Source organism: Marmota monax, unplaced genomic scaffold (genome assembly GCF_021218885.2).
Source record: "Marmota monax isolate L192 unplaced genomic scaffold, Marmota_monax_Labrador192_F-V1.1 WCK01_AAM20220418_F8-fsc00107, whole genome shotgun sequence".
In the NCBI taxonomy this organism is placed as follows: domain Eukaryota; kingdom Metazoa; phylum Chordata; class Mammalia; order Rodentia; family Sciuridae; genus Marmota; species Marmota monax.
Window position 1 is genome coordinate 4,965,856 of NW_026693761.1, and position 26,377 is coordinate 4,992,232.

The 26,377-nt window shown below is 35.3% G+C and overlaps 1 gene segment (V, D, J or C); it reads right to left on the minus strand.

The window, feature by feature from the left end:
• Window positions 1-928: 928 nt before the first annotated feature.
• LOC124103949 (T cell receptor gamma constant 2-like) lies at window positions 929-19,476 on the minus strand. The segment is given in 5 exon segments: window positions 929-3,602; window positions 7,099-7,146; window positions 8,527-8,574; window positions 11,806-12,135; window positions 19,029-19,476. Coding segments are annotated over 4 exon segments (384 nt in total).
• Between the last annotated feature and the right edge of the window lie 6,901 nt (window positions 19,477-26,377).

Sequence of the window (26,377 nt, forward strand, 5' to 3'; positions counted from 1 at the left end):
TCCATCAGAACAGTGTCATGAGCGGCAGGATGTAGCTCAGGGATACCTAGCACAGATAGTATGCTCAAGTCCTGTCTGGAACCCAGCACCACAAAAGCAAAAGCAAAAAAACAAAGAAAAAACCAGAAGAGTATCAGAGGAGTGGTGTGGTATCTGAATAACCCTGAGCATCAGATTCCCAACCCCCTCCCACAAAGGATAACAAACTTTTCATATCCAACCCAGAGAACCCAGCATACCACAGCAGGGAGTGCAGGTCCCATCCATGCCTTACCAGTATAAAGGTGGATGTTTCCTTCCACTAGCTGTGGCTTTCTGAAAGTGAGCAAAGTTGGTTGTGGTTTAACTGCCCTCACCTTCTGTTCTAACACCCCAGCCACACCTGAACTGCCCTAACCAGTAGGGGCCGGTTTGACTCTGAGCCTTTTCCAAGAATCAACCACATTTGACAGAGCACAAAAACAAAAGAAGTCTGAGAAAATAAAATACCATCAGCCACAATAGTCCCCCCTGCAACTCTGTGTCCCCCATAACCACAGCTCTCCCTCTCTGCACTGTTCACGTTCAATGCTGCCCAAGTGCACTGGGGGAGGGGAGGGGCTCAGGGTTGAAACCAGAGGAGGGGATGCCTAGTTCCCAGCCAGGGATGTCAGCCCCACCAAACTCTCAGTGATCTCAAAGATTCTTGCCTTCATTTCTTCTATCCCAGGGCAGGGAGGGTTCCATATCTTTAAACAGAGGGACAGAATGTGGCCAAAAGAGGTGGGTTCAGTGCAGGAGCATCACGGAGTAGATCTAAAGTAAATATAATATTTTTTGAGTCTGACTGATCTTATTTTGTTTCCAAATGGGAATGTCTGCTTGTTTTTCAAATAATGCATCTCACAGAAAGTGAAGCTGATTGTAGATGAGCAAAACATTTCCAATATTAAATATAAAGTTGTTTTAATTCAAATTTATAGAAGTTTCTGACTTTCAAACGATTCATCAAAGAAAATAGAAAAATATGCATTAATTTTTCACCCAACTTCCATACATTAAATACTACATTTTGTATCATGTCTTATAGAAACGCAGAGAGACTCAGCAAACTAGAGTCATAAGTCTTACTATTATTATTAACAGCAAACAATTGTCAAAGGACCAGAGCAAATGTTGCAAAGAGATATAAATAGATCTTAAACATATAAAAAAGATGTTAATCTTCACTCATAACAAGAACGAGAAAAGCAATTAAAACTACAAGATCCTAGTTTTCACCTGTCAGATTAGCAAAATCCTGATGTTTTGCAGCACACTCATAAATTCATATGGATGGGGATAGGAGAGCCATGTGGGGCTCTCCATGGAGGGCAGGTTGGCATTTCCTATCAAAATTACCAGTGTACATATGTGCAGATGGACATAAATGTTTATTTACTATGAGAATATAGTGAAACAACCAAGAGACTATCAGAGGGAACAGATGAGATTTAATATTTTAAGGCAAATACCTGTGGCTCTCTAAACATCCCTATGCACTGATCTCAAAAGAGATTTCAGATTTATAAATAAAAAGGAGTACAGAATAATGTACGTTGTATACTAACTTTATGTAAGAAGGTGAAACACGAATATATATGCATTCACATACATACATGTATATATATATATATGAAAGGACCTGGGAAGTCAAAACATTATCTATATGCAGAGAGAGCATCTAAGGCTCAAAGCCCACTTCCCAAAAGAAGCAGTTGCAAATGTACACTTAAAAGGGAAGCAGAAATTCTATTCCATCTATAACAAAGGGAGAAATTATGTTAATTTCAGAGTAGGTCACAGTTTTATTCAAATAAGAAGACAATTTAGAAATTAGTGACAAAACAGTTGCATGATATACATAAGAAGAGAAAACACAAATATACTCAAACCCTTAAGGAAGTCCTCTCACTTATTGGAGGATGCCTTTAGTAAGGGATCCTCCAATGAGTGAGATCCTCCAAAGAAGGGATGCATGCATTTGGTATTGTATTGTTTTGTTATATTAAAAATGGGTGACAAAAAAATGGGAGAGAGAAATATATGATATTGTGTCAATTACATATGTGTACATACACAGACTCTGGGTCTCTCTGGCTTTAAATTATGAGCATCACCTCAAAAATAGTGATCATAAGGGAAAATTTATATTTTCCAATCTATAAACTATACACCATAATTGTTCCTACCTTAAAGGGCTCATAGAAGGTTCATGGAATGCCTGGTTCCTGGTAAAAGCTATGTCCCTGCTTCATTTCACTCATCTTCTCTGTAGATAAGTAAGAACAGTGATCTGTATGTGAGTGTGGTCCCCACTATTTCTAAAGTAGAGTTGTGCTGTCATGCTGCTTCTCACTTTGGACATTCAATTCAGTTTCATTAATTTAAAGTACACATGATTCCAAATAAATCGCTGATATTCATTGTATCTATTATGAAAAAGAAGCAAAGAAGCCAAGTTGCAAAAAAGGCTGCTTTTGAGTGTATAAAATGGAAGGCTTTTAGTAGTTTCAGGATACAAAACCCTAAGTGCTGTGACAAGCACAACCAAATTTGTGATACTGGCCTGGGGCAATGGGTGATTAGAAAAATGAAACACACACAGATATGAAGATAAATGGGTTTAGATGGAGAGCTGCTCTCTGATGAAGAAGCAGTGTCTGAAGAGTTATGCCAGCAATCTTTAATTATATATGTCACATTATCCAGTTAAAGACTATGCAAGCATTATTTTTTATGCTCAAGAAAGTTACAGGATTACAAACATCTATGTAGCTTTTCAAAAGTTGCAATGTGAAATGTTAGGAGCTTTGTGTAGCACTCAAGTAGGGCCATGGTTTAAAGTTGCTGTTAAGGGGGAAGGCTTAGGTGTAGCAGAGATAGTGAAACATCGTGGTTGTCTTCCATGAGAATTCCTCTATCCCTGGGATCCTCTATGCCTGAGATCAAGGTCAAATCTGATAAGACTATTACACAGAGTCTCTTTGGGAGGGGCATTACCATGGTAGCTAGACATCCTGTGCTCTTGCAAAGAAACATTCTCAGGCAGTAGCATGGCACAACAAGGAAATCATCAGAGACCCCCAATCTCAGTCACTGCTCTTCCATTCTCTGTCATCACTGTACACACCTAAACACTGTGACTAGAAACTGCATGCTGTCCCCACCAAAGCTTTGATGATTTGGGCTGGCTGGAATGCCTAATGGAGACTTTGGGTACACTGAGGTTACAGGCCACCATGGGCTTCTTATTAGAATGTGAAATTTGCTCACTGATTTGCTCACTGGTTTGAAAAACCTTTATGCAACAATGACAGAATAATACTTGTGAAAATTGAAGAAGCCTGAACCCAGTGACAAGTCCAACCAGGTCCTAAGCAAACACTTTTCAGGACAATAAGCTATGAAGATAAGATGACTGTGTTGTGCCATCATCTGTTAGGAGCTCTTCCCATTGCCACCAGCAGCTGTACTTCTAAGCAGACAGAAGGTGACGATGGCCAAGTAGACCACACTCTTGAGCAGCAGGAGGAGGTAGGTCCAGTAGGCAGAGGTGTATGTGAACTGCAACCTCAGAGCATCTAAGAGAAGTCAGACAATTAGTTTCACCCGTATTTGACAGGAAAGGTCCCCTTGTGGGGGAGGGTGCCACAGATGTTTATTTTTGGTGACCTACACTGAAGTGACACCACCCCCACCAAACCCCAAAGGTCAACATCTACCACTCGCACCCAAACCACCCAGTGCAAGGCTCAGCTTGCAATTCAAGTCCATTAACAACCTCTGCAGAATTCACTTGAGGAGCTTCCTAATATTAAAAGTAGGGGTTAGAGTTGTGGCTCAGTGGTAGAGTGCTTGCCTAGCATGTGCGAGGCACTGGATTTAATTCTCAGCACCACATATAAACAAATAAATGAAATGAAGGTCAATCAACAACTAAAAAAATATTTAAACAAAAAAAGTAGGGCTGTGTTCTTTGAATCCAGTGAAAGACAAAAGTATGTGTAAAACTAGATTTTTGGATTTTCTTCACCCTCAATATGTCTTTATAGATAATATTCACTAACCACTAACACAATGCCAAACAGTATGCTGGGAAATTTGCATTAAAAGCTTTAGTGTTGGGCTGGAGATGTGGCTCAAGTGGTAACGCGCTCGCCTGGCATGTGTGGGGCACTGGGTTAAATCCTTAGCACCACATAAAAATAAAATAAAGATGTTGTGTCCACCAAAAACTAAAAAATAAATATTAAAAATCTCTCTCTCTCTCTCTAAAAAAAAAGCTTTAGTGCTGTTTAATATTTATTAAGGTTCCATGATGGCAAGAGACAGTTTATTTTTATTCTCATTTTGCAGACAAAGTGAAGACACAGAAAGGAGGAATTTGGTTGATGCATGTATTTGTTAAGTGTCAGGCCCAGGTCATGACCACAGCAATATGATTTTATAGAATACACTGTCATCTACCCTGTGATTCTGCATATGAAAGTACAGTCAACATCCAACAGGTTAAGTTTAAATACCAGTAGACTTATTTATTTGGAAGCCTCTGGGCTTTACATGTTGTGAATACAATGGATATGTAGGAACTGTACAACCCAAGAAAATTTAGTGGTCTTCCACATGGATTGTGTAAGATTTTTTTTTAAAGCACTAGAGAAAATGGAAGAAAGTGGTTAATCCAAATTCCCAGGAATGTATGGTACCTGTACATTCACAAGTGTTTTCCACATATCTCTTATTTTAACTGTGATATTTTGGGATAATTGCCATCAATGTCCTTCAAAGTTTGGAAAGAAATATGTTATCTCAATTATTATTTTAATACAATGGTAGTGAGTCACCAAACCAAGACCATTATTGGTATAATTTCAATTTTTACAGGTTCTACGTTCATACAATCAGAACTAAATAAAACTCGCCATTGGTCAGAAAAGGGCCCTCCAGAAATGTGCAAATGATACCCTGTTCTAAACTAGATGAGCAGTTCCAGCTTCTCCTTGCCTGGGGTGGCAGCTGAGGTTCAGAGACCCAGGGGAATAAAAAACAGGAGAACAATAACCAGGGTTTTTTGCATATGTGTAGGGAAAAAGAACCAGAACCTGCTAAAAAGAACCTATTCTAGACATTTCACACCTGGACTTGTGCCACTCCAATAGTTCTGAGTTTAATATAATTATTGTGAATTGGCAAATTAACAAAGAACTACTTGCAGAATGGAAATCACTCACCCATATTTATGTAACTGGTTATTTAGAGATTGGTGGTATTCTGAACCCATATTCTTACCCTCACTACCATATGGCCGTAGGGTCTCAGAGCCTTGGCCTAGCAATTCCTTGCTTTAGGTCTCCTTTTAGAGGAAGAATGTGGAACAGGGCAAGGGTATGAACTCTATCATCTGAGCTGCATTGAAACATCTGGTATAGACATGTAGAATGGGCAAAAAACTTCATTAATTTAAGCTCATTGCCCACCTCTGGAAAATGTGAGAAAACTAGCTGAATCACATCATAGAGGTTTTCTGAGGATTAAGAACAAAAGTGCATGCAGACCCCCATCTCTAGTCTTCTGTATAAAATTACTCTGTGACAGTTCATGTTATTAGCAGCTAGCAAAATACTAAAAATAAACAAACAAATCTGGAAGTAAGTTGATATCATGCTTGCTCCTTTCACTACAGGGAAAAACAGACACACAAATAAATGAAGTCCGTTTGTAAAAATAATTCAGAGCATGCCACTGTATCTTCTAATTCACTATCATCCTATCTAAAACAATTTATTTGCTACAATAATACGAGGTCTAAGAAATGATGAATTAACTCTAGATAGGGCAGAGAGGTGGGAAGGGAAGGGAGGAGGTATGGAGTTAGAAATGATAATGAAATGTGATGAACAATATTATTCAAAGTACATGTATAAAGACATGAATTGATGTAAATATACTTTGTATAAAACCAGAGATATGAAAGATTGTGGTCTATTTGTGTAATAAGAATTCTAATGCATCCTGCTATTACATATAAATTTAAAAATTAATTAAAAATGAAAAATAAAGAAATGATGGATTAATTTAAAATTGGACTCAGTCTATTCTGCAACTTTCAGCCATTCTAAATTTTCTACCTTAAGAAAGGAGCTCAAAAATAAAGACGATCATGAGCAGAAAAAGCTGTAGCCTAACATAAGTCAAAGTACACTAAAACCATTTTCCTCTTTCAAAGAAGTAGCATAATGAGTTAAAAAAATGAGAACAAATACTAAACAATTATCCATCACCATGTTTTACTCTCTTTGTGCGATTTATGTTTGTGTGTAATATCCACTGACAGAGATACATGAGAATTAATCTATATTAATAAAAGGTCGTACCTTATTAGTGATCATTGCTGTGTCAGACACTAGGTTAAATGCCTTGTGTGCATTATTTCATTTAAATACCAAAAAATATTTAAGCCATTAAGATCAAGTTCTCAATTCTGAAAATATTTCAATATAATCAACATGGATGCATTTAAATTGGTCAGAAATCATTATTAAAATTAACCATTACTTCTCTCAAAAGAATGGACCTTTAAAAATACAATTATTTCATAGTTACCATAAGTGGTACACTTATTAATCAATGGAAATTTTGTAGGTGTTCTGCTTCTGAGAACAATAGGACAAGTGATTTAAGTAAACTGAATACTTAAATTATGAATAAAAATTTAAGTATAAAGAATATAATAGACAATCTTCTTGTATTTTAAATATTCTGAGCACATGAGCTATTTGTTTTTTTTTAACCAGCCAACTTTAGCAGAGGGAATATTTTTCTTCAGTTATTTCTTATGTTACAAGGTAGGAAAAGTCACATCTCGATTTCTTTGAATAAAACTCGAGACAAGAGTTGCTTTTACCCACTATGACTTTTGGGAGTCATTAATTAATGATGGGTTAATTAAAATGTCAGACTATTTTGCAAAAGCCAGCTATTCTGGCTTTTCCTTAACTAGGGAATTCAAAAGTTAAGATGATTAGGAGGGGAAAACGCTACAGCATGAGATAAAGGTAAACATACACTAAAACCTACCATTTTCAACTTCCAGATCAGCTTCTCTGGGATTAATAGTGGTGACAGCTAGAAGAAAAGAGAGCAAGTACTAGTCAATAATTCCTCTATTATTTAAAAGTGTATGAGTATGTGTATACACACAGTTACTCTGCATATAAATAAATAAATACGTATGTGTCTGTCAAGAATAGAGAGACAATCATTTAAAATGAGATCCCCATAATTCCAAAGGTAATTAGGTTCACTGTATGCAATTCAGTAGGTATCATTCTTATACTACGTTTTTGCATACAAGAATGTTGATCTTCCTGGCAGATAACTTTTTCCTTTTTATCACAACTGGAGTGTATCATATCCAAGATTGTCTGGTTTTCTGGTATATTCACAGCTCCTCACCCAGTGTGTGCTCCAAAGTAGGTGATACTCAAATGCACATTCAATGGAAAAATAAACAGAAAATTGGCTGCTTTATAGGATCCAGCACACATGGCTGATATGAAGTGTTAAACTCTAAAATAATCCATCCACTCCCAGAATCAACAGGTAAAGGAAAGAGTCTGATTTAAAGAAATTTTTCATGTAAATACTAGAAGCAGTTGAACCTTTCTACATCATGCATTTCTCCATTATTCTTGATTGGTGCACATGATTTTCTGGAAGTGTGGTGTTTGTGGACATGAGAGAACAACATTCATGAAATTGGTTCCTACTCATTGATCACAAGTTAATGCCTCACAAGCATTATCTTGTTTTAAGTCCTCATTCACAATTAAGTGAGTTGAATTATGAAAGTTCCAATAACATGAATGAGAAAATAAAAGGTAAAGAGTACATTTATCTTTCCAGGATTCCTACCAGTGTGTGGCAGGGCCAGAATTCAAAGGATTTTGAGGGAAACTAAAAGAGGGAATGTGGAAATTACTTTGTAAAAATAATACATATGATTGTGAGAGAGTTATTAGTAGAAATAACATAATCTCTAAATATGTTTAGTATGATTAGAAAATGCACCTATTTTAAATGACAGATACTGAGAGCATTTCAGTACAATTCTTTCTGGGGAGAGAAAAATAGGCAAGTCATATTTCTAAGAGACTGAGTTTGAGAATTTTATTTACCTATGATTAAAAACCAAAACTGAGTAATTTGATGTCATACTTTACCCAATCATACAAACAAATAAATGAATGGGTTCCCTTTGTTGAAATACTTCAGAGAATATCATTGTATCCTCTAATTTACCAATCTCATAACAAGATAGGTAGTTTACTGTATTAGGTTGATGTGAGGAAATGAGGTATACCTTAAAATGCCACTTACTGTATTGTGGAACAACTAGACATTCTGATTTTTCTACCTTAGATGAAGGAATTTCAAAAGTTAAGATAATTAATAGTGGAAAAATGAAATGGCATGAGATGAATGCAAACACACTCTGAAACTTACCATTTTCATTTCTCAAGTTGGCTTCTGTGGGTTTCATTGTGGGCACAACTAAAAGCAATGAGAGCAAATAGCAGTCAATTATTTACCCTTATTATTTGATACTTAATGTATTCAATTTGTCCACAGAGACAGGAGTGATACACATTAAAAATGGGAGCTCCACCTTTTCAAAAATACGTGGTTTCTAATTCATTTAATAGTACTCATACATAATGGTTCTGCACATGAAGATGATGAAGTTTCTGGAATTTATATGTGTCTACGTTTGTGTGTATAGATATGTATATACATATATATGCGTATACACACATGTATATTTTTAAATCAAAACTAGTTCGTTGTTTTCAAAAAGTGAGCTTCACCAATGTTACAGTCTTTTTCCTTTTATCGCAATCTGAATGCACATCCATGACTATGTGTTTCTCCTCTGTATTCACAGATTCTTGCCCAGGAAATTACTCAAAGCAAGTGATCCACAAATACAAGTTCAATGGAATAAGAAGCAGAATATTGGTTGTTTTACAGGATCCAGCAGACACTGCTCACATGAAATGTTGAGCTCAAAAGAAATCCATCCAATCTATGTTGACAACAGAATTATACACATTCAAAGGCGTCTGATTTGAAGAAATTTCTAATCTGAACAGAAGACAGCAGATATACCTTCCAAATCATGTCTATCCCTAATGTCCCTGGTTCATGTGTATCATTTTCTAGAGATGTGATGTTTGTGGGCATGAATAAATCAATACTGACACAATCTAATACCTGTTAAATGATCACGGCTGTACCAAGCTCTTGGGTTAAATGTTTCATGTACATGAGCAAAGTAGATTTTAAAAATAATTCATACAAATATAAACAAAATATTTAGTGGACAAATCATTCCACCATTGTGGACCAAAGTAAAATCTTCTCCTATAGCATCTTAATTATTCTTAGCCAAAGAACTTTTCCTGTTTTAGGAACTCAGCATTTCCATGAAATTCTTTCAGGGTATAGGAAGGTAGGCCAAGTCACTTTTCTACCTCTCTGCCTAAACTCAGAGATGATACACAGAAACACACAGACACACACACATACACACACACACACATATATGTATATATAGCCTTATTTATGTTTATAATTATGTGCATATATGTGTATATATTATACCATTTTTAAAAAGCAAACATGTAAAAAAGATTACATTTTTTAAAAAACGATAAAACAAAAACACAGTCAAAATGGCTGTTTTGTTTATTCTTTTTCTCTAGATGCATTCTTGTTCATGTGAATACAATTCCCCTACAGCATTTCATTGAACACTGAGTATTCTGTTTGTATTTTTAAAGATGGAGTTGTGGTATAGGATTTTGGGAGTTAGTTCCAAAATATAAATGTAAGTATTGTCATGTTTAGATTTGAAATATTTTCAAGAACTGACTTTTAGAACTTGAAGGTACATTAGTTTTCTTAAAGTGACTTTATTCACTAAAAGATAAATGACAGTCACAATCACCATGAACTAATTGGAACTGATTGAGGCAGAAAGAATACAGCAGAGTCCCTAATAATAAAATCTGTGTTTTCTAAATTGTCTAAATCAATGTTGGTCGCAAATTGGAACCAATTAATTTTATCTACCTTAAAAATAATTATTTCACTCATTTGTGCTTCCAGGTGTTATTTTTGTAAAAAAAAAATTTAATAATCACCAATGGAAAGCATTGTAGAATGTCATGGATAGAAGAAGCTCCCACTTCAGCACTTTAGTGACAAGAACCCATGAGAGTAATTTGTTTTAAAATTAGTGCCTTGTAAATCATTATTAAACTGGAACCTCTCTCCTGCATGATATTCATCACCATGGAACTTACTATTATTTTTATTTTTCCCTAATTGCTACAAAAATATGAGCCTAATTGGGCATATAAACGTAGTGGTTAAGTTAACCTTGTATGTTACTTACGTGTCTTCCCTCTGTTTCTCAGCAAGGGAAATGGAAAATTGATGAGGTCTTTGTATTCTTACTTTAATTTGTTTTAGGAAAGGCTATGAATAAGAGCAATAAATATATAAATAACTGAATCCAGGATCTACCTTTTTTCATTTGATCTTCATCATAGCTCCAGGGAAAATCAGGCAAATGTTCAGACCTCATTGGTCATAGCAGAAAGTAAGGGTCCCCAGAGGCTGAATCCTTACTTGGAAAAGCTGGGTGGAACACGGAAAAGGTCTTCACCACTTTTACTATGTTTGTGTTCCTCACTGATAAAATGGGGCTTCTGGCCACTGGGAAAATTATAAAAAGATTGCTTCCCATGCCCACTGCGACATTTCAACTGTTGTTTAACACTCAGGACTGTGTTACCTATTGAGTCTCTGGACTACTTCTAGGCTTCTGCACAGTCAGGGCTCTGCCCAGCTGTGTGGATATGTACCTCACTACATCCAAAGGATTCCTTTGGGACATTATGCCTGAGTCATACATGGCCCTGAGTGATAGGGAAAGAGGATTCTCTATTGCCTGCAGCAAGTCCTATTAGGGGCACTAATCCTAGAATATTCATCACATTCCAACTCAGGCCTGGAGTATGCTAGCAGAACAGGAAACATGTATATAGCTGCATTTACCAATGGCAAGAAGCATTTGCATCACAGAGAAGTGGAGTATTTTCATACATGTTAGCCTTATTCAAGCATAAGTCAATAAACATTGTTTAACAGTGATATGTAAAATAAAAATCAGAACAACTCAAGGCCACCTTAATACTTCAGTGGTCAAGTTTATTTCTTCCTTATTTTTTGCTTTTGAACTATGTTCTTACTCTTGTCTGAGCACCATTTTGTTAACTGAGCACTCCTTCTTTGTAGATTAAACTTTGTGCATGGCAAGAATGAAGTCTGAAAGACTATAATTGTTCTGATTTTAAAAATTCTAAATCAAATAAAATCATCCGAAATGGAAGACACTTTTCAGCAGTTAACATTTTGTTAGATCCTTTCATGTATGTTATTTATTTCATCCACATAAAATTCTAAAAACATATCTTGTTGTTTCAATATTTTAAATATTGAAATAGAGAATTAAAAAGCTTAAGGCATTTTTCCATGTTTTCACCTGTCTATATCATTTTACTTCAATAAGGAAAATAATAGGGAATTTACGTTACTATGAAATATGATTTTTAAAAAAGACATACTTGTTTTTCTTAATACTTGATTGAAAAGATGGATAATTCCATTTCAAAATATTTTTTCTAGAAATTTATATTTACATTCATGTGCACATACCTTTCTTTATTGCAGGAAACAGAATCTCTTGATCACCTCCCCCTCTATTTTTCTCATGTTTGACAACACACTTGCGCTCTTTATCCATTGATTCTTCAGTCACAGTTATCCAGCTCATCTTCATGTAAGTGTCTTTAGTCTTCATGGTATCTCCCTGCTGGGATTCCAGAATCCTATCACCATACTTCTCTTTCCAAAATACCGTAATAACATCAGGGAAAAAGTTCTCGATAAGACAAAGATGTGTCCCAGCCTTATGAAGTTTTATTTCAGTAACTGAAGGAAGAAAAATCGTGGGCTTCGGGGAAGTGTCTGCATCAAACCTTTTATCTGTGGAGGAATATCAATTTAAAAGAATAATTGGAGCAACACAAATATTGCTTGTTAGCACAAGCAAGTTTCCATTGAAATAGTGACCATCCTGGTCTTTCATCTCTCAGAGGTAGTAAAGTATTAATTATTGTCCTTACTTTACAGTTGTGTAAAGAAGTTAGGTAGCTTGTCAAAAGTCACAGCTATGAAATGTCAGAGCCTGGATGAAAACTTGATCTTTGTTCTCAACATACTGAGGAGGATGTGACTTCTAACTGTTCATGAACAAGGCTTTCTATGCTCATAACGCCACTTATTTTTTTTTTTCTATCTCTTTGGTTTTCTGATAATGGAGCATTTTGTCAAGGTATAATTCAGAGGAGGGGAAGACAACCATGCCACTTTAGTGACCTCTGTAAATGAGGCTCTGTGGTCCCTTCTCCTTCTCAAGTGCTTCTCAAGTGCTTCCTTTGCCCATCTTTTGGCACTTCTGCTCTCTGAACAAGTATCTCATAGTTTCATGCTCTGTGATTCTGTGCAAGCCAGTTTTCATTTAGCTGACTCTTGAATGCATCCTACTTATCTTATTTCTCATATGAATAAATGTCAGGAGGTAGGTTTACTTTTAAGTTTGTAATAATACACTGTCACTTGTTTCACTGGGCATGCATTTCTTGAATACTTACAGTATATCAGTTCATCTCTTAGCTTCAAATGTAGTTCCCTTGCCAAGTTCTAAAGATTTTTCCTTTTCCAATTAATGTCTGATGTTTTACAACATCTCACATTCATATGTGACCTACTCCAGGCCTTTGTGTTGGGCAGTGTTTAACCCTGTACTTCCAAATTCCACAGTGTTTTGAATTTTGCCACAAAATGACATTTTAAAAACTCCTAGTAAATGTTTACATTGATTATATTGTAAAATTCTATTGTGCTGATCTCATCAATTAATGTGCTTATCAAAACGTTTGCTTTTGAAAATGTTTTCCAAAAACAGATTTTGTTATTATAATTTTTTTTTGAAGTTCAAGCATCACTACCGTATTTTCATACATGCTTTGATAGGAATTAACTGGTTTAAGGAGAGGATCTTTACATCTCATTACACCTAAATTTGATTCTTAGGTTCTGTCTAAAAGTTTGTATCAAACTTATATCTGATATTTGGGTTCTGGTCTTCCATTGTTCTCTTCCTCTTAATCTGCTGAATAATGGCATATATTATTGGTATTATATTAAAAGTAATGATTCAAGAGTGTCTCACAGATATAATATCAAAAAGTACAAGAAAGCATACCTTGTTTAAAATGGCATGTCATTGTGTCTGGAATGTTAGCTGGTTTTAAGTTTATTTTTAATATAATGACTTATTGTAAATGATTAAATGATTCAAATTGATTTCCACTTGAAATTCAAATACTTTGCCAATACTCCCCTTCATCTAGTTTGAAGTTAATATAGTATAATAATTCCAGAGGCAATTTTTTAGGAAAAGAAAAATTGAATTTCACTTTTGAGAAGAAAGGATCAAAAGTTCTTGATGATTTCTGACTGTATAGCAAAACTCCTTACTCTTAAACAAAATCAAGAATCATAAGATGTTTATATTCCTGGATGTGTTATAAATACAATTGGTTCTTCTTAGTATGCTTTTTAAATTTCACTCAGTTTGCTTTTAACACAAAGAGTAAGAGACTATATAATTATCCAACTGTCTACATTATTTGTGGTTTAAAATTCATGCTATAAAAGTTAAGACTAAATTTTCAATTATGGATTATATTTGTATAATTTTAGTCAAAGTCAATGGGTTAAGAACTCTAATTTTCATCTAAGAGACTTTTAGTTCTTCATGGGGAATCTTCTGATTCATTAAAATGAAGACATTGAACTCATATGATGATTGGAAAATGTTTATGGACAATTCCCCACCATTATTACCTCTTGCCTCTTTCCTTTATAATTTAAATTTCATGCTACAACAATAAAGTGAATCTTTAACTTCCATAACTTTCTCAATAATAGTTGACTAAGCAGTAAGTAGTGTACTTGATTATGTACAGTTAGTACCTATTGTCTGAATTCTTATGATAAGTGCTCTTCTAAAGCATTGCTTTTAAATATCTGTATTAAGAGTATTTTCATGGCCAAACATTTTTTACTATACATAAAATGGCAGCCAACCTATTTTATTTGAATAATGAATAGAATGGCCATCACATTTTATTTAAAAATCAGTAAACCTATCCAATTAATTTTGTGTGTTCATTTACCTAATAACATTGCTTAATTTGTATTTTAAAATGCAGTGATATGTATTTCATATAAGTTTATCAAATAACAATTTAATTTACTATTGAAGTTATATTTCAAAACTATATGTGAAATGTTTCTTAACTATGGTCTATTTTTTCTTTTTTTCTTTCATCAACTAAGTTGTAATAGCTATTTCATATTTAATATACATTTTAGATTTGTGACAAGCTTCCCATGGTTTCATTGATTTTACATATAGAGCATTTTGTGTATCAATTTATATATATCAGAGTAATCTTACTGGCTAAAATTGTGGGAGAAATAAAAGTTGATATAAGATACATGTTCAGTGGAGATATATGATTAAAATTCAAACATGTATAGCATGATTTAAACAGAAATTCTTAAACACATTTTAGTGTTATTTTTATTAGTAAATGCTAAAATTTTTCTAAAAAAAAAAAGAACAATTCCAGATTCATTTTTTTTTCCTGTGAGTGAATGTTAAAGTAACCTTCCATTGCAGCAGTTAGGACTATACTTGAATCCTCTGAAGAATAGCAAATGTTATTGGATCAAAACATCTCTCCAAGTGGAGATGATACTCACTTTACATTTGAATTGGAAGAAAATTTACAGGGCACCTATTATGTGTTGGATAATGTGCCAAGAACTTTCTTCTCATTAACTCATTCAATTGTCACATAACCTTCTGGTTTCATACTGTCATCCCTTATTATGAATTAGGAAACTGATGCCAAAATGATTGCCAAACTTCCCTGAACTCTGAGGGAAACAGAGATCCAGGTGGACCTCACTGCAATCCTCTGTCTCTTCCCCAAAGTTTTAACCACTAGAACAAGGAATGTGTCCAGTCCACTGAGTCTATCTCTGACTTATACGTAATAATAAAATTTGTCCCACTGTCAAACACTTAAATAATATCATTATATAACAGCATTTCATAGAAGTTCACATGTCAACAAAGACAAATCCTACTATAGTATTCATACAATGTTGGCTTCATATAAATTAACTGAGAATTTGTATTAAAATCTCTCCTAAGACAAGCACATTAAACTCCCCTCACTCTCTTTTCTCTTGACATGACATTCTTACTGTTATTCCAGTAGAATCATTTCATGTCTTCCCTCCATTAATTCAAAAGTTCTGTATTCTTCTGATACTCACCTGTGACAACAAGTTTGGTTCCAACACCGAAGACCTTTTCATAATATGACACAGTGATTCTACCCTTAGCAAAAAGTCAGATGAGTTTGGCTTTTGTGAGTTTTGCAAATTTTGGAGGCAACATGATGGTCTGGAATTCTTAAGAGACCAGGGTTCTGGTCCTGGTTAACTTGCTCATAACAGGATCTGTGACTGAGCAAATCAAATAAATTTAAAGAGTTTATTTATCTTAAAAATATGACAAGAGTGCCAATGGATTCAACATCACTATCAGTAGTCAGTGTGTGGAAATGCTTCCCTGTGTTGTATAAAACAATGGCTCTTTTCCCAATCATTAGTAGCAAGACACATGAATTCCAGCTTTCAACAGAACAATCAGTCTCAAAAGCTTTTTTGTTCAGCTCCTGCTAAATTACAGCTTCCAACTACCGGCTTGGCACTTCAAGGAAAAATGATCAGAGAAAGGGCAGAAGGCCTGGTCCTCAAAGCTATCTCAGGTCTCTATATGTTATCTGCATGACCCAATACACGGAGGCACAAGCAATCAGATCATTGACACAAATGTTAGTTTTGTGATAGAGATGACGACATGTTGAATTTAAACATGCTGAAAATACAGGAATATAAGAGGCTTTCTTTCCCCCAAATAACCAAATATGGGGATTGCCTTGTGATTAAACAGGTGTGTAAAGCAGGCAATAAAAGGGGTGTAACAGGCCCGTTAAGCAGGCAATACAAGGGCCTTATGGTGTATCCTTTGCACAACCTTTTACATGAAAAATTGTTCTTCCAGCCCTCTGATCAATAACCCAACATGGAGAAGATATCAGTCTAAAATTTATGTAGGTTAACGCTGTATTGGAAATACCACTGGTAAAACAAATAAAACAAAACAAAGAAATAAAATTAGAATCACTAATTATTATTTGGGAATGAGGTCTGTATAATTTATACTATTTTACACATTTATAGAATAATAGTAAATGGGAAAATGCCTTCATTTTGCTTTGTGAAAGAATAATATCCAGTGATATCACCATATGGGATAACCTAAAGACACTGAGATCTGAGATGACTCAGAACATTGTGGAGTGATTCATGTTTTCATTTGAAGCCTTGGGTGAAGCCTTGGGCTGGGGATGTGGCTCAAGCAGTAGCGCAATCGCCTGGCATGCGTGCGGCCTGGGTTCGATCCTCAGCACCACATACAAACAAAGATGTTGTGTCTACCGATAACTAAAAAATAAATATTAAAATTCTCTCTCTCTCTCTTTAAAAAAATATAGGGTGAAGCCTGGGCAAAATTCCTAATGGAAAGGTTATTTTAAAAAGCAATATTTCTCAACTGCTATTTGTGACAATATAATTTTTAATTTTGTAGGCCAATCAATTAAGAGAGTGAACATTATAAGCAGAAACAGATATTTACTATTTCCTTAATTTCAAAGGCAACCAATCATAGTAATCATACAGTTAAATCTTAATAAGCATATATTCAAAATAACTTCTTAGTATGTTGGGGTTCATATGTGTAGAAGGATAAACATCTGGCTTTGATTATGAACCTACTTCTTTTTCCTTGATAGGAGACGTCATGAGCTCTGCCAGAATGGAAATGAATAATGATGAGATGCTCTCTTTAACAGTTCCTTTTGAAAGGACTGCTGTTTTTTACTTCAAAAATATACACTGCAGCCTCCAGAGCATTGAAATTGCCCATCAGAGGGTCCTAACTGGTGGGTATTTCTGCACATTTTGCAACCTAAGTGTCAAGGCAGCTACACAAGTAAGAAATGTTATTCAGTAAAGCTGCTGTAGTTCTTTTACCAGCTTCAGTATTGCTGGCAAATTTGATAGCACCACATAAAGAAAATTGAGAGGAATGGGATTAAAATGACTTGTCATTCTGCAGAAGTGCACTAAGATTTATTTCTTGAGTATTTAGTAAATGCATATTCAGTATGACTTCCATGATATCTTCTGGGGAGAGAGGAGTAATCCAGTGCCATGATTAGAAGCAGAAACATTGTGCTCATCATGCATGAGTAATAATACAAATTGTGAGCTGCTATTGAGTAGCCAAATTGCCCATGTAAAGACAAGTTACAGAAGAAAAAGTTCAGAATATCACAACAGGCCTAATTTTGCAAAATCACATAATGGTCTAGATCAGGTGCTTTGGAGTGACAAGTCTCCACTGAATCTCAATCTTTGCCACATTTGCTGATCCTGTGACTAGGAAGTAAATGAACTTCTGTAATCCTCACTGTGAAAAAGAAATGAGAGTTTTCTTATAAGGAGTTGTTGAATGATGACAGAAGACAATGAAATGCTTTAGTGTGCTGTTTGGCCTACAAAAAATAAATTACCTAACATTATTATTATTTTTTGTAATGGGCTAGTTTGGGGTCATTTCATCAAATTCTTCTGCCAAATACAGTACCACTTGTCCAATATGAATATCATTTATTCAGACTGTTTCATTTCAGCTTAAATTATTTATGTTTCCAATATTTTAATTAGTATGCTTATGCTGTATATGGACATTATAAGCCATAAGTTCCACACAAATTAAGAAATGAAAAGAGTTCAACCCAGGATCTCCAGCCTCTCTGGAATTCAGAGGCAAAAAAACCACAGTGAGGCACAACCAAGGCAAAATCTAGCAACACACACCTATGGGCCAGGAAGCTATTAAGTGTTAAGCCTGTGTGTAATCTACCCTTTAATCTTCAGCATGCAATGACAAAACCATGTTCAATAAATGTATGGATAGAGAATGAATGAGCATATGAGAAAAGAAAACCTTGGATTGAAGTTATGTGTGGAACAAGCAAATTTCAGTAATCTGTGCCATCTATAGGCAATACAACAAGAATCACTGTCACATAGAAGTTGAATAATGGCCTTTCATCTAAAGAGCTAGAGGTAGATGAAGAGGGATTTACTAATGTTCTGTAGCAATGTACTATGAGAATTAATTTTTTGTACTATTGCTAGGGAAGAGTTCAAAATCAAAAATATTGATTTTGTTGGTTATCTGGATAATGGAATACTATGTCTGATTTCAAAATATAGAGAAGACAACTACTAAAAATCTGTTTGGAGGATTTTAATATGAAAGACCTACAATCAAAAGCTTCTTAAAGCAATAATTTATACCAGTGGTAACAAAAATGCTTCTTAATGTATTTTAATTTCTATCCTGAGGCTATCCTTTGTATGTATGTACTTTCTAAAAGAATAATATCAATACATTTCCTGACACTGTAGAGAAAAAAAAAACATCTACAAAGTGATTTTGTTTCCATATCCAGCAGCCCAGTCCTGCAGACTGGTCCTTTGTGTTCTGAAGACAAGAATGAGGCAGAGACAGATAAGGTTGATTTTAAGTTTGTTTTTTTTTCTAAAAAGTGTCTATTCATTTTACATTACTAGGATAAAAAGGAAAAGTTACTTACCAAGAGGTGTTGCTATGAATTTATTCCCTCCTGCATATATCCTGATACAGGTTCCACTACAACATTGGCCAATTTGTCTTCAAAAAATCTCAGCTTCTTCCCAAGCTTCGTGGCCCAACCACCAGTTTAGCAACCTTGCCTTGGCATGTTGATCTTCTGTCTTCCTTTGGAACTCCTTGAATATAGATTTTTTTTGTGTGTGTCACATGATTATTTTGTATGTCTTCTCATAACTTGATCTTATAAACACTTTTCCATTCAGGTAAAATTGCTAGAAAGTGACAAAGGAAAATGGAAAATGTTGGAGAAGGAAAAGAAGAAAGCTGGCCCCCTACAGGTCAAGAAACCACCTTTCTGTAATCTCAGTGGCTTTGGAAGTTGAGGCAAGTGTGTGTTGCTAGATTGCATTTTCAAAGCCAGCCTTAGCAACTTACCAAGGCCCCAAGAAAGTTAGTGATACCCTGTCTCTAAATAAAAGATAAAAAGAGCTGGGGATGTGGCTCAGTGGCTAAGTGCCCCTGGGCTCAATAAAAAAAATAAGAAACCACGTTTTTAAAGTAACAGGAAAAGTGTTCTGAGAATTAAGTTGAATTAAGTCTTTTTTTTTCTTTTTCTTTTTGATTTACAGGTGTTCAGTTGTGTTAAAAGTACTCAGAGTGCATCAAAGGAACACATCTTTTATTCTCAAAGATACCAAGGCTTCTCAGTTAGCAATTTGGGAATACATTTCTGAAAGGAGGAAGCTGTTTAGTAACCGAAAATGCAAATATGCCAACACATTTGAGAGCTGTGATCCCTATTCTCCATTTTCAAAAAAGGGCACATTTATCATTTGGCATCATGTCTATTTTCTTTCTTTTCAAGAACAAATAAAAAAATAAATTATGGACCTGCTGACCAACACTGGATCCAGGCCCAGGCCTAGGACTGCCTCTGCTGACCTGTGCAGGAGCCCAGGTCCAGGTTAGGCCCTCATCCCCCACCACCCCGGTTGACCAGTACATTCACTCCAGAGCTCAGATCCTAGCTCAGCACTGTCCCAGCCGGCCAGCAGACCTACTCAGGAGTCCAGGCCCAGGGTAGGCCTTGGTCCATCCTCTAGGCCCCACCTGGAGGCCCAGGCCTAATCTACCTCCATCTTGGGATACTGCAACCATTGCCATAACTCTCCCCATGCAGCACCCTTCACCTTCTGAAAATTTGAATTAGTATGCCTATGCTGTATATGGACATTATAAGAAGCAGCTGCATCTTGGAACAGGCATTCCAAAGCCACTGTAAGGCCCACCATTTCAGCCCCATCTCTGAAAGAGCTGCATCCATCATGGGACACCTCCATTGCTATCTCGAGTTACCTCCAGTATTGCTGTCACCACCTTTATTTGCAGTAACATCCATCACAGGACACCATTAGTGTCTGGAAGCCCAACACCAAGGTGAGGTTCAGATAATCTGCATAGATATTAAAATATTATAGGGTGGAAACTGTAATATCTCAGATCCACAATGCAAGAAAGGAAGGTACAAAGACAACATGAAAAAAACAAGGGAAGAAAGGGCCACAAACAAACTAGGATACTACCATAACAGAATCTATGCACAGCACAATTGATGAAATGCCAGAGAAAGAGGTCAGAATATACATAATTAAAATGATCTGTGAATTAAAGGATGACATAAATGAGCAAATACAGGCAAAAATGATCACTTGAAAAAAAAGATAAGAGAGAAAATACAGGTGACTATTGATCACACCAACAAAGAGATAAGGGAGCAAATAAAGGTAGCAAAAGTTTACTTCAAGAAAGAGATAGATATTCTGAAAAAAAATCAGGAATCCTTGAAATGAAGGAAACAATAAACCAAATAAAAAACTCAGCAGAAAACATCACCAACAGACTAGATCACTTGGAAGAAATAATGTCAGATAATGAAGACAAAGTATACAACATGGAAAATAAATTTGACCACACAGTGAAGATGGTAAAAAATCACAAACAGAACATCCTAGAATCATGGGATATCATCAAAAGACCAAATCTAAGAGTTATTGGGATAGAGGAAGGCACAGAGTATCAAACCAAAGGAATGCACAATCTCTTCAATGAGATAATATCAGAAAATCTCCCAAGCATGAAGAACGAATTGGAAAACCAAATAAAAGAGGCTTACAAGATACCAAATCTACAAAATTACAACAGATCTACACCAAGTCACATTATAATGAAAATTCCTAGCATACAGAATAAGGATAGAATCTTAAAAGCCACAAGAGAGAGGAATATAGAGGGAGACCAATTCGTATCTCAGATTTTACAACCCAAACCCTCAAAGTCAGGAGATCATGGAACAACATGTACCAAGCTCTGAAAGGAAATGGATACTAACCAAGAATCTAATATCCAGAAAAACTAAGCTTTATATTTGATGATGAAATAAAAATCTTCCAGGATAAACAAAAGTTAAAAGAATTTACAGTGAGAAAGCCTGCACTACAGAGTATCTTCAGCAAAATATTCCAGGAGGAGGAAATGAAAAACTACAATGAAAATCAGCAAAAGGCGGAACTACACTAAAGGAAAGACCAGTCAAAGGAGCAACCACATCAAGTTAAAAACCAAAAATAAACCAAAATATCCAGGAATACAAATCATATTTCAATAATAAATCTGAATGTGAGTGGCCTAAATTCATCAATTGAAAGACATAGATTCATAGACTTGGATTTAAAAAAAAGACCCAACAATATTCTGCCTTCAAGAGACTTATAGGAAGAAACTTCCACCAACTGAAGGTGAAAGGGTGGGAAAAATCATACAACTCACATGGACCATGTAAACAAGCTGGGGTTTCCATCCTCATATTACATAAAGTGGACTTCAAACCAAAGCTAGTGAAAAGTGGTAAAGAAGGACATTTTATACTGCTAAAGTGATTCATACATCAACAAGACATAATAATCGAAAATATCTATACCCCAAACAATGGGGCATCTATGTATATCAAACAAACCCTTCTCAAATACAAGGCCCAAATAGACCACAACACAATAATACTGGGTGACTTTAACACACCTCTCCCAACACTGAATAGATTTTCCAAACAAAAACTAAACAAAGAAACTAAAAGACTCAATAGTAAATCAATAATTTGGACTTAACAAATACATATAGAATATTCCATCTATCAGCGAGCAAATACATTTTTTTCTCAGCAGCACATGTATCCTTCTCCAAAACAGATCTAATGTTAAGGCACAAAGCAATTCTTAGGAAATACAAAAAAAAAATACAGATACTATTCTCTATTCTATCTGAACATAATGGAATGAAATTAGAGATCAATGACACAATTAAAAAGAGAAGCTACTCCAATACTTGGAGACTAAACAATACACTAATGAATGATGCATAAATAACAAAAGACATCTGGGAGGAGATAAAAAATATTATATGTAAATAAGAATTCTGATACAATTTATCAAAATCTCTGGGAGGCTATAAAGGCAGTGCTAAGAGGAAAGCTCATTGCATTAAGCTCATTCATCAAAACAAAAAAAAAGTGAACAAATAAATGACATAACATTACATCTCAAAGCCCTAGAAAAAGAACAAACCAACATCAAAAGTAGAAGAAGACAGGAAATAATTAAAGTCAGAGTGGAAATCAATGAAATTGAAACTAAAGAAACAATTTAAAAAATTGACAAAACGATAAGATGGTTCTTTGAAAAAATAAGTAAAATTGACAAACCCTTAGCCACCCTAATGCAAAAGGAGGGAGAAAATTCAAATTATACTAAAATTTGCTATGAAAAAGGAAATATCACTACAGATATTCTTTTAATACTGAAGACAATTGGAAACCATTTTGAAAATTTATACTCCAGTAAAATAGAAAACCTCGAACACATCAACAAACTTCCAATCAACCAAACTTGAGTCAAGAGGACATACATAATTTATTTTATTATTTTTTTAACATGCCACAATTTTTATTGCAACCTGGCCATTTTTGTGAGGGTGGGGAGTTTGATCTCAAAACAATGTTCCATTTAAGGCTCTTTTATACAGAAATTGCCATCATGACTGATATTCAAAATATCTTTAGTGCTGCAAGACTCACAGGGTAAACATAAAACTCCTACACTTATTCAGTAGTGTACATTCAATGGAAAACAAAAAGGCATTAATAACAGCTATTTCTTTTAAGAAGATATGCAGGTAATACGAATGAACACTCAGGTACTAGGATAAATTGATGACACAGTTAGTGAAACTTAATTGACGTTCCTTTGGGGGAATTAAACTCATTTTAAAAAGTGCTTTTAATGCATAGTGTTATATTCGTGCTGCCATGTCACAAAAGAAGGCTTGCCAAGGCAGGTGAGGTGTAGAGCTCCAGGGCCTCACAGAACTACAATCAAGTGCAACTATAAATAATACTGAAAAAAGTTCACCATCTGACCAGTGGGTAATACTTTCAAGGCATTCAATCTGCTTACCCTTTGCAGTATTCTAGACTATTCACATTGACAATCACATTCATTGTAGTGCTTGCTGCAAAGGAGGCATATAATCAGTTGTTTTGGCTAAAATAAAGACAGGAAGATATTCCTTCTACATAAAAGTAACCATTTTGAAGAGTCTAATGTCAATCACTGACAGGCTGCTTAAATGAATGATATCTCCTTCATTCACTGTATTGGAAGGGCCCAGAGGAAAGGGAAAAAAAAAACAAAAATGAAAAAACACCTAATGCTATTCCAATGGACTGAGATGGAGAAATGAAATCCCCTTAAGATCCAGATGGCACTTGATGGTCATTTGATAATGGTTTTCCTTCAAGTGAAACTACTACGTTGCCTCCCAATTTCTCTCCAAGTGTTGATCCAACTGCAAATGGGTGCAACCAATCTAGAAAGCAGTATGGAGATCCCTTAGAAAACTTGGAATGGAACCACCATTTGACCCAGCTATCCCACTCCTCAGTTATACCAAAGGACTTAAAATCAGCATAGTATAGTAAAGCAGCCACATCAATGTTTATAACAGCTCAATTCACAATAGTTAAACAGTGGAAGTAACCTAGATGCCCTTCAATAGATGAATAGATAAAGAAACTGTGGTATATATACACATGGAATTTTATGCAGCATTAAAAGAGATTAAAATCATGGCATTTGCAGATAAATGGATGGAATTGGAGAATATCATGCTAAGTGAAATAAGCCAATTTCAAAAAACAAAAGGCCTAATGTCCTCTCTGATAAGTGAATGCTGATCTATAATGGGGGACCTGGATAAAATGGAGGAACTTTGGTCAAAGAGGAGGGAGGGATGGGGAGGAGGCATGGGGGCAGGAAAGATGGTGGAATGAGATGGACATCACTACCCTAGGAACATGTATGAGTGCACATATGGTGTGATGCTACATCATGTACAACCAGAGAAATGAAAAGTTGTGCTGCAATTGTGTACAATGAATCAAAATGCATTCTGCTGTCATATATACCTAATTAAAAATAAATAAATAAATAAAATATAAATTCTGTGATGACTTATTATTTGTCCTGAATAAGAATAAAATTGTAGAATATTATCTCCCATAAAATTACAGATTCCTTTTAAAAACTAGAATGTAAAAAATAATTCCAGTTGTCTGATAAGTTGAAAGAAGAATGCTCATGGAGGCATTTCTGCGATCCATGCCCACTCCAGGCCCACCCTGTCCTGGCTTAGGAATTATGTGATTATGGTAGACCAGTATCCATTCATAGCATCTTATAGCCATAATGCTTTTGGAAAGAAAAAATAGCACTGTCTGAAAATTATGTTTGAAAAGGTTTTTAAATCTTAGCATTTATTTCTTGGAAAGATTATATAAATGAGAATTTGAAGCTATTATGTCTTGGAATTTTATATTGTAACTTGCTTTTTTACCATATGTGACTGATGCCTATACTATCTTTTTTTGACACTGGATTTTCCTTATTATAGCACACGAAAAGTCTTACCAGGAGCCTTAAGAAATATCTGTATTTCAAGAGTCATGAATAATTTAAGTAATAAAATATAATGGGATAAGAAATGAATTATAACATCTCTTACAAAATTTATAAAAAATACAAGAACTGTGTAAAAAGCACAGTATAAAGTTACAGCAAAGACCTATAATAAAATGAAGAAAAACCTACTTTGATAAATTGGCCAATATTATTTAAATTCATATGCAAATTTACTGCATTTCAAATAAGAATTACTACAATATTTCCTTTTGTTTTATTTTTTTTTTATTCTGGGTGTTCTTATTTCCAAGGTGTGGCTGGTGAGATGTTAGACCTGGAAAAGTCCTGGGTCACGCTAACAAAGCAGAAAGCAGATCAGAGACAACAAAATTGAAATAAGTGTATTCCCCCCAGTTAAGACTGGTCCGAGTATTCACAGTGAAGTATAGCAAATTTGGGCCCTGGGAACTCACAAACAAGTCAGCAGATCCTCTGGGAACTCTCAAACAATTTACAGGTATGTTTATGAAGTCATCAGTCACTGCCACCCACGTACCCTTTGGGTTGGAGACTATGACAAGGAAATTGTTCCAGTGTTGGGATTTCAGAAGAGGGAGAAATTTATAAAAATGAAGGGCAGTAATTTGCCATGGAGGAGGACTGTGGGGGTCAATGAAGCATGGAGTCCATCCTCTGCTGGCCTTCATCCCCTTCTGAAAAGTGTGGTCATCAAGATATCAAAGTTTGTCACAAATTTGAGATTGGTTCTATCTGGCTACATAGCCTGTGCCATTTGCATACATTCACTGCTTTTTTCTCAATTATCTAGTAAGAATAAAATCAGGACCTATTTTCTTGGATATTGGTGAGGCAAAATAACTAGGCTGAGTTAGAGGTTTTGCAACAGTTTGCCACACACAGTGAGCCCTCAGAAGTGATGGTGGTTTCTGTCAGACTCTGCCAAGCTGCCTTCAATGAACATGCCCAGGTGAGCATCAGAGGTGCAAAAGCCCTGCTCCTGTCACACTGACTCCCTCCTGTAGAGCAAGGCTCCCAGAAGCAAATGACAGTGAGAGTAAAAGAACTTGGTACCACTACTTAGAAATAAATATGTACAAGTGAGCAATGATTACCACAAAGGGGGAACCAAAAAAATTAAAATTAAATGATATAATTCAGGAAGACATCAGGTTTTGTTCCTATTGTTATCGCCTTTCTATACATGAGAAATTGATGTTTGTAGGAGCAAGGACCTAGATTAAGTTCACAGAATCCACTGAAAGTACAAGGGTGAAGGTTCATAGCTTGGCAGGGTCCCCTCTGTGCTTCACTAGTTCCTTTC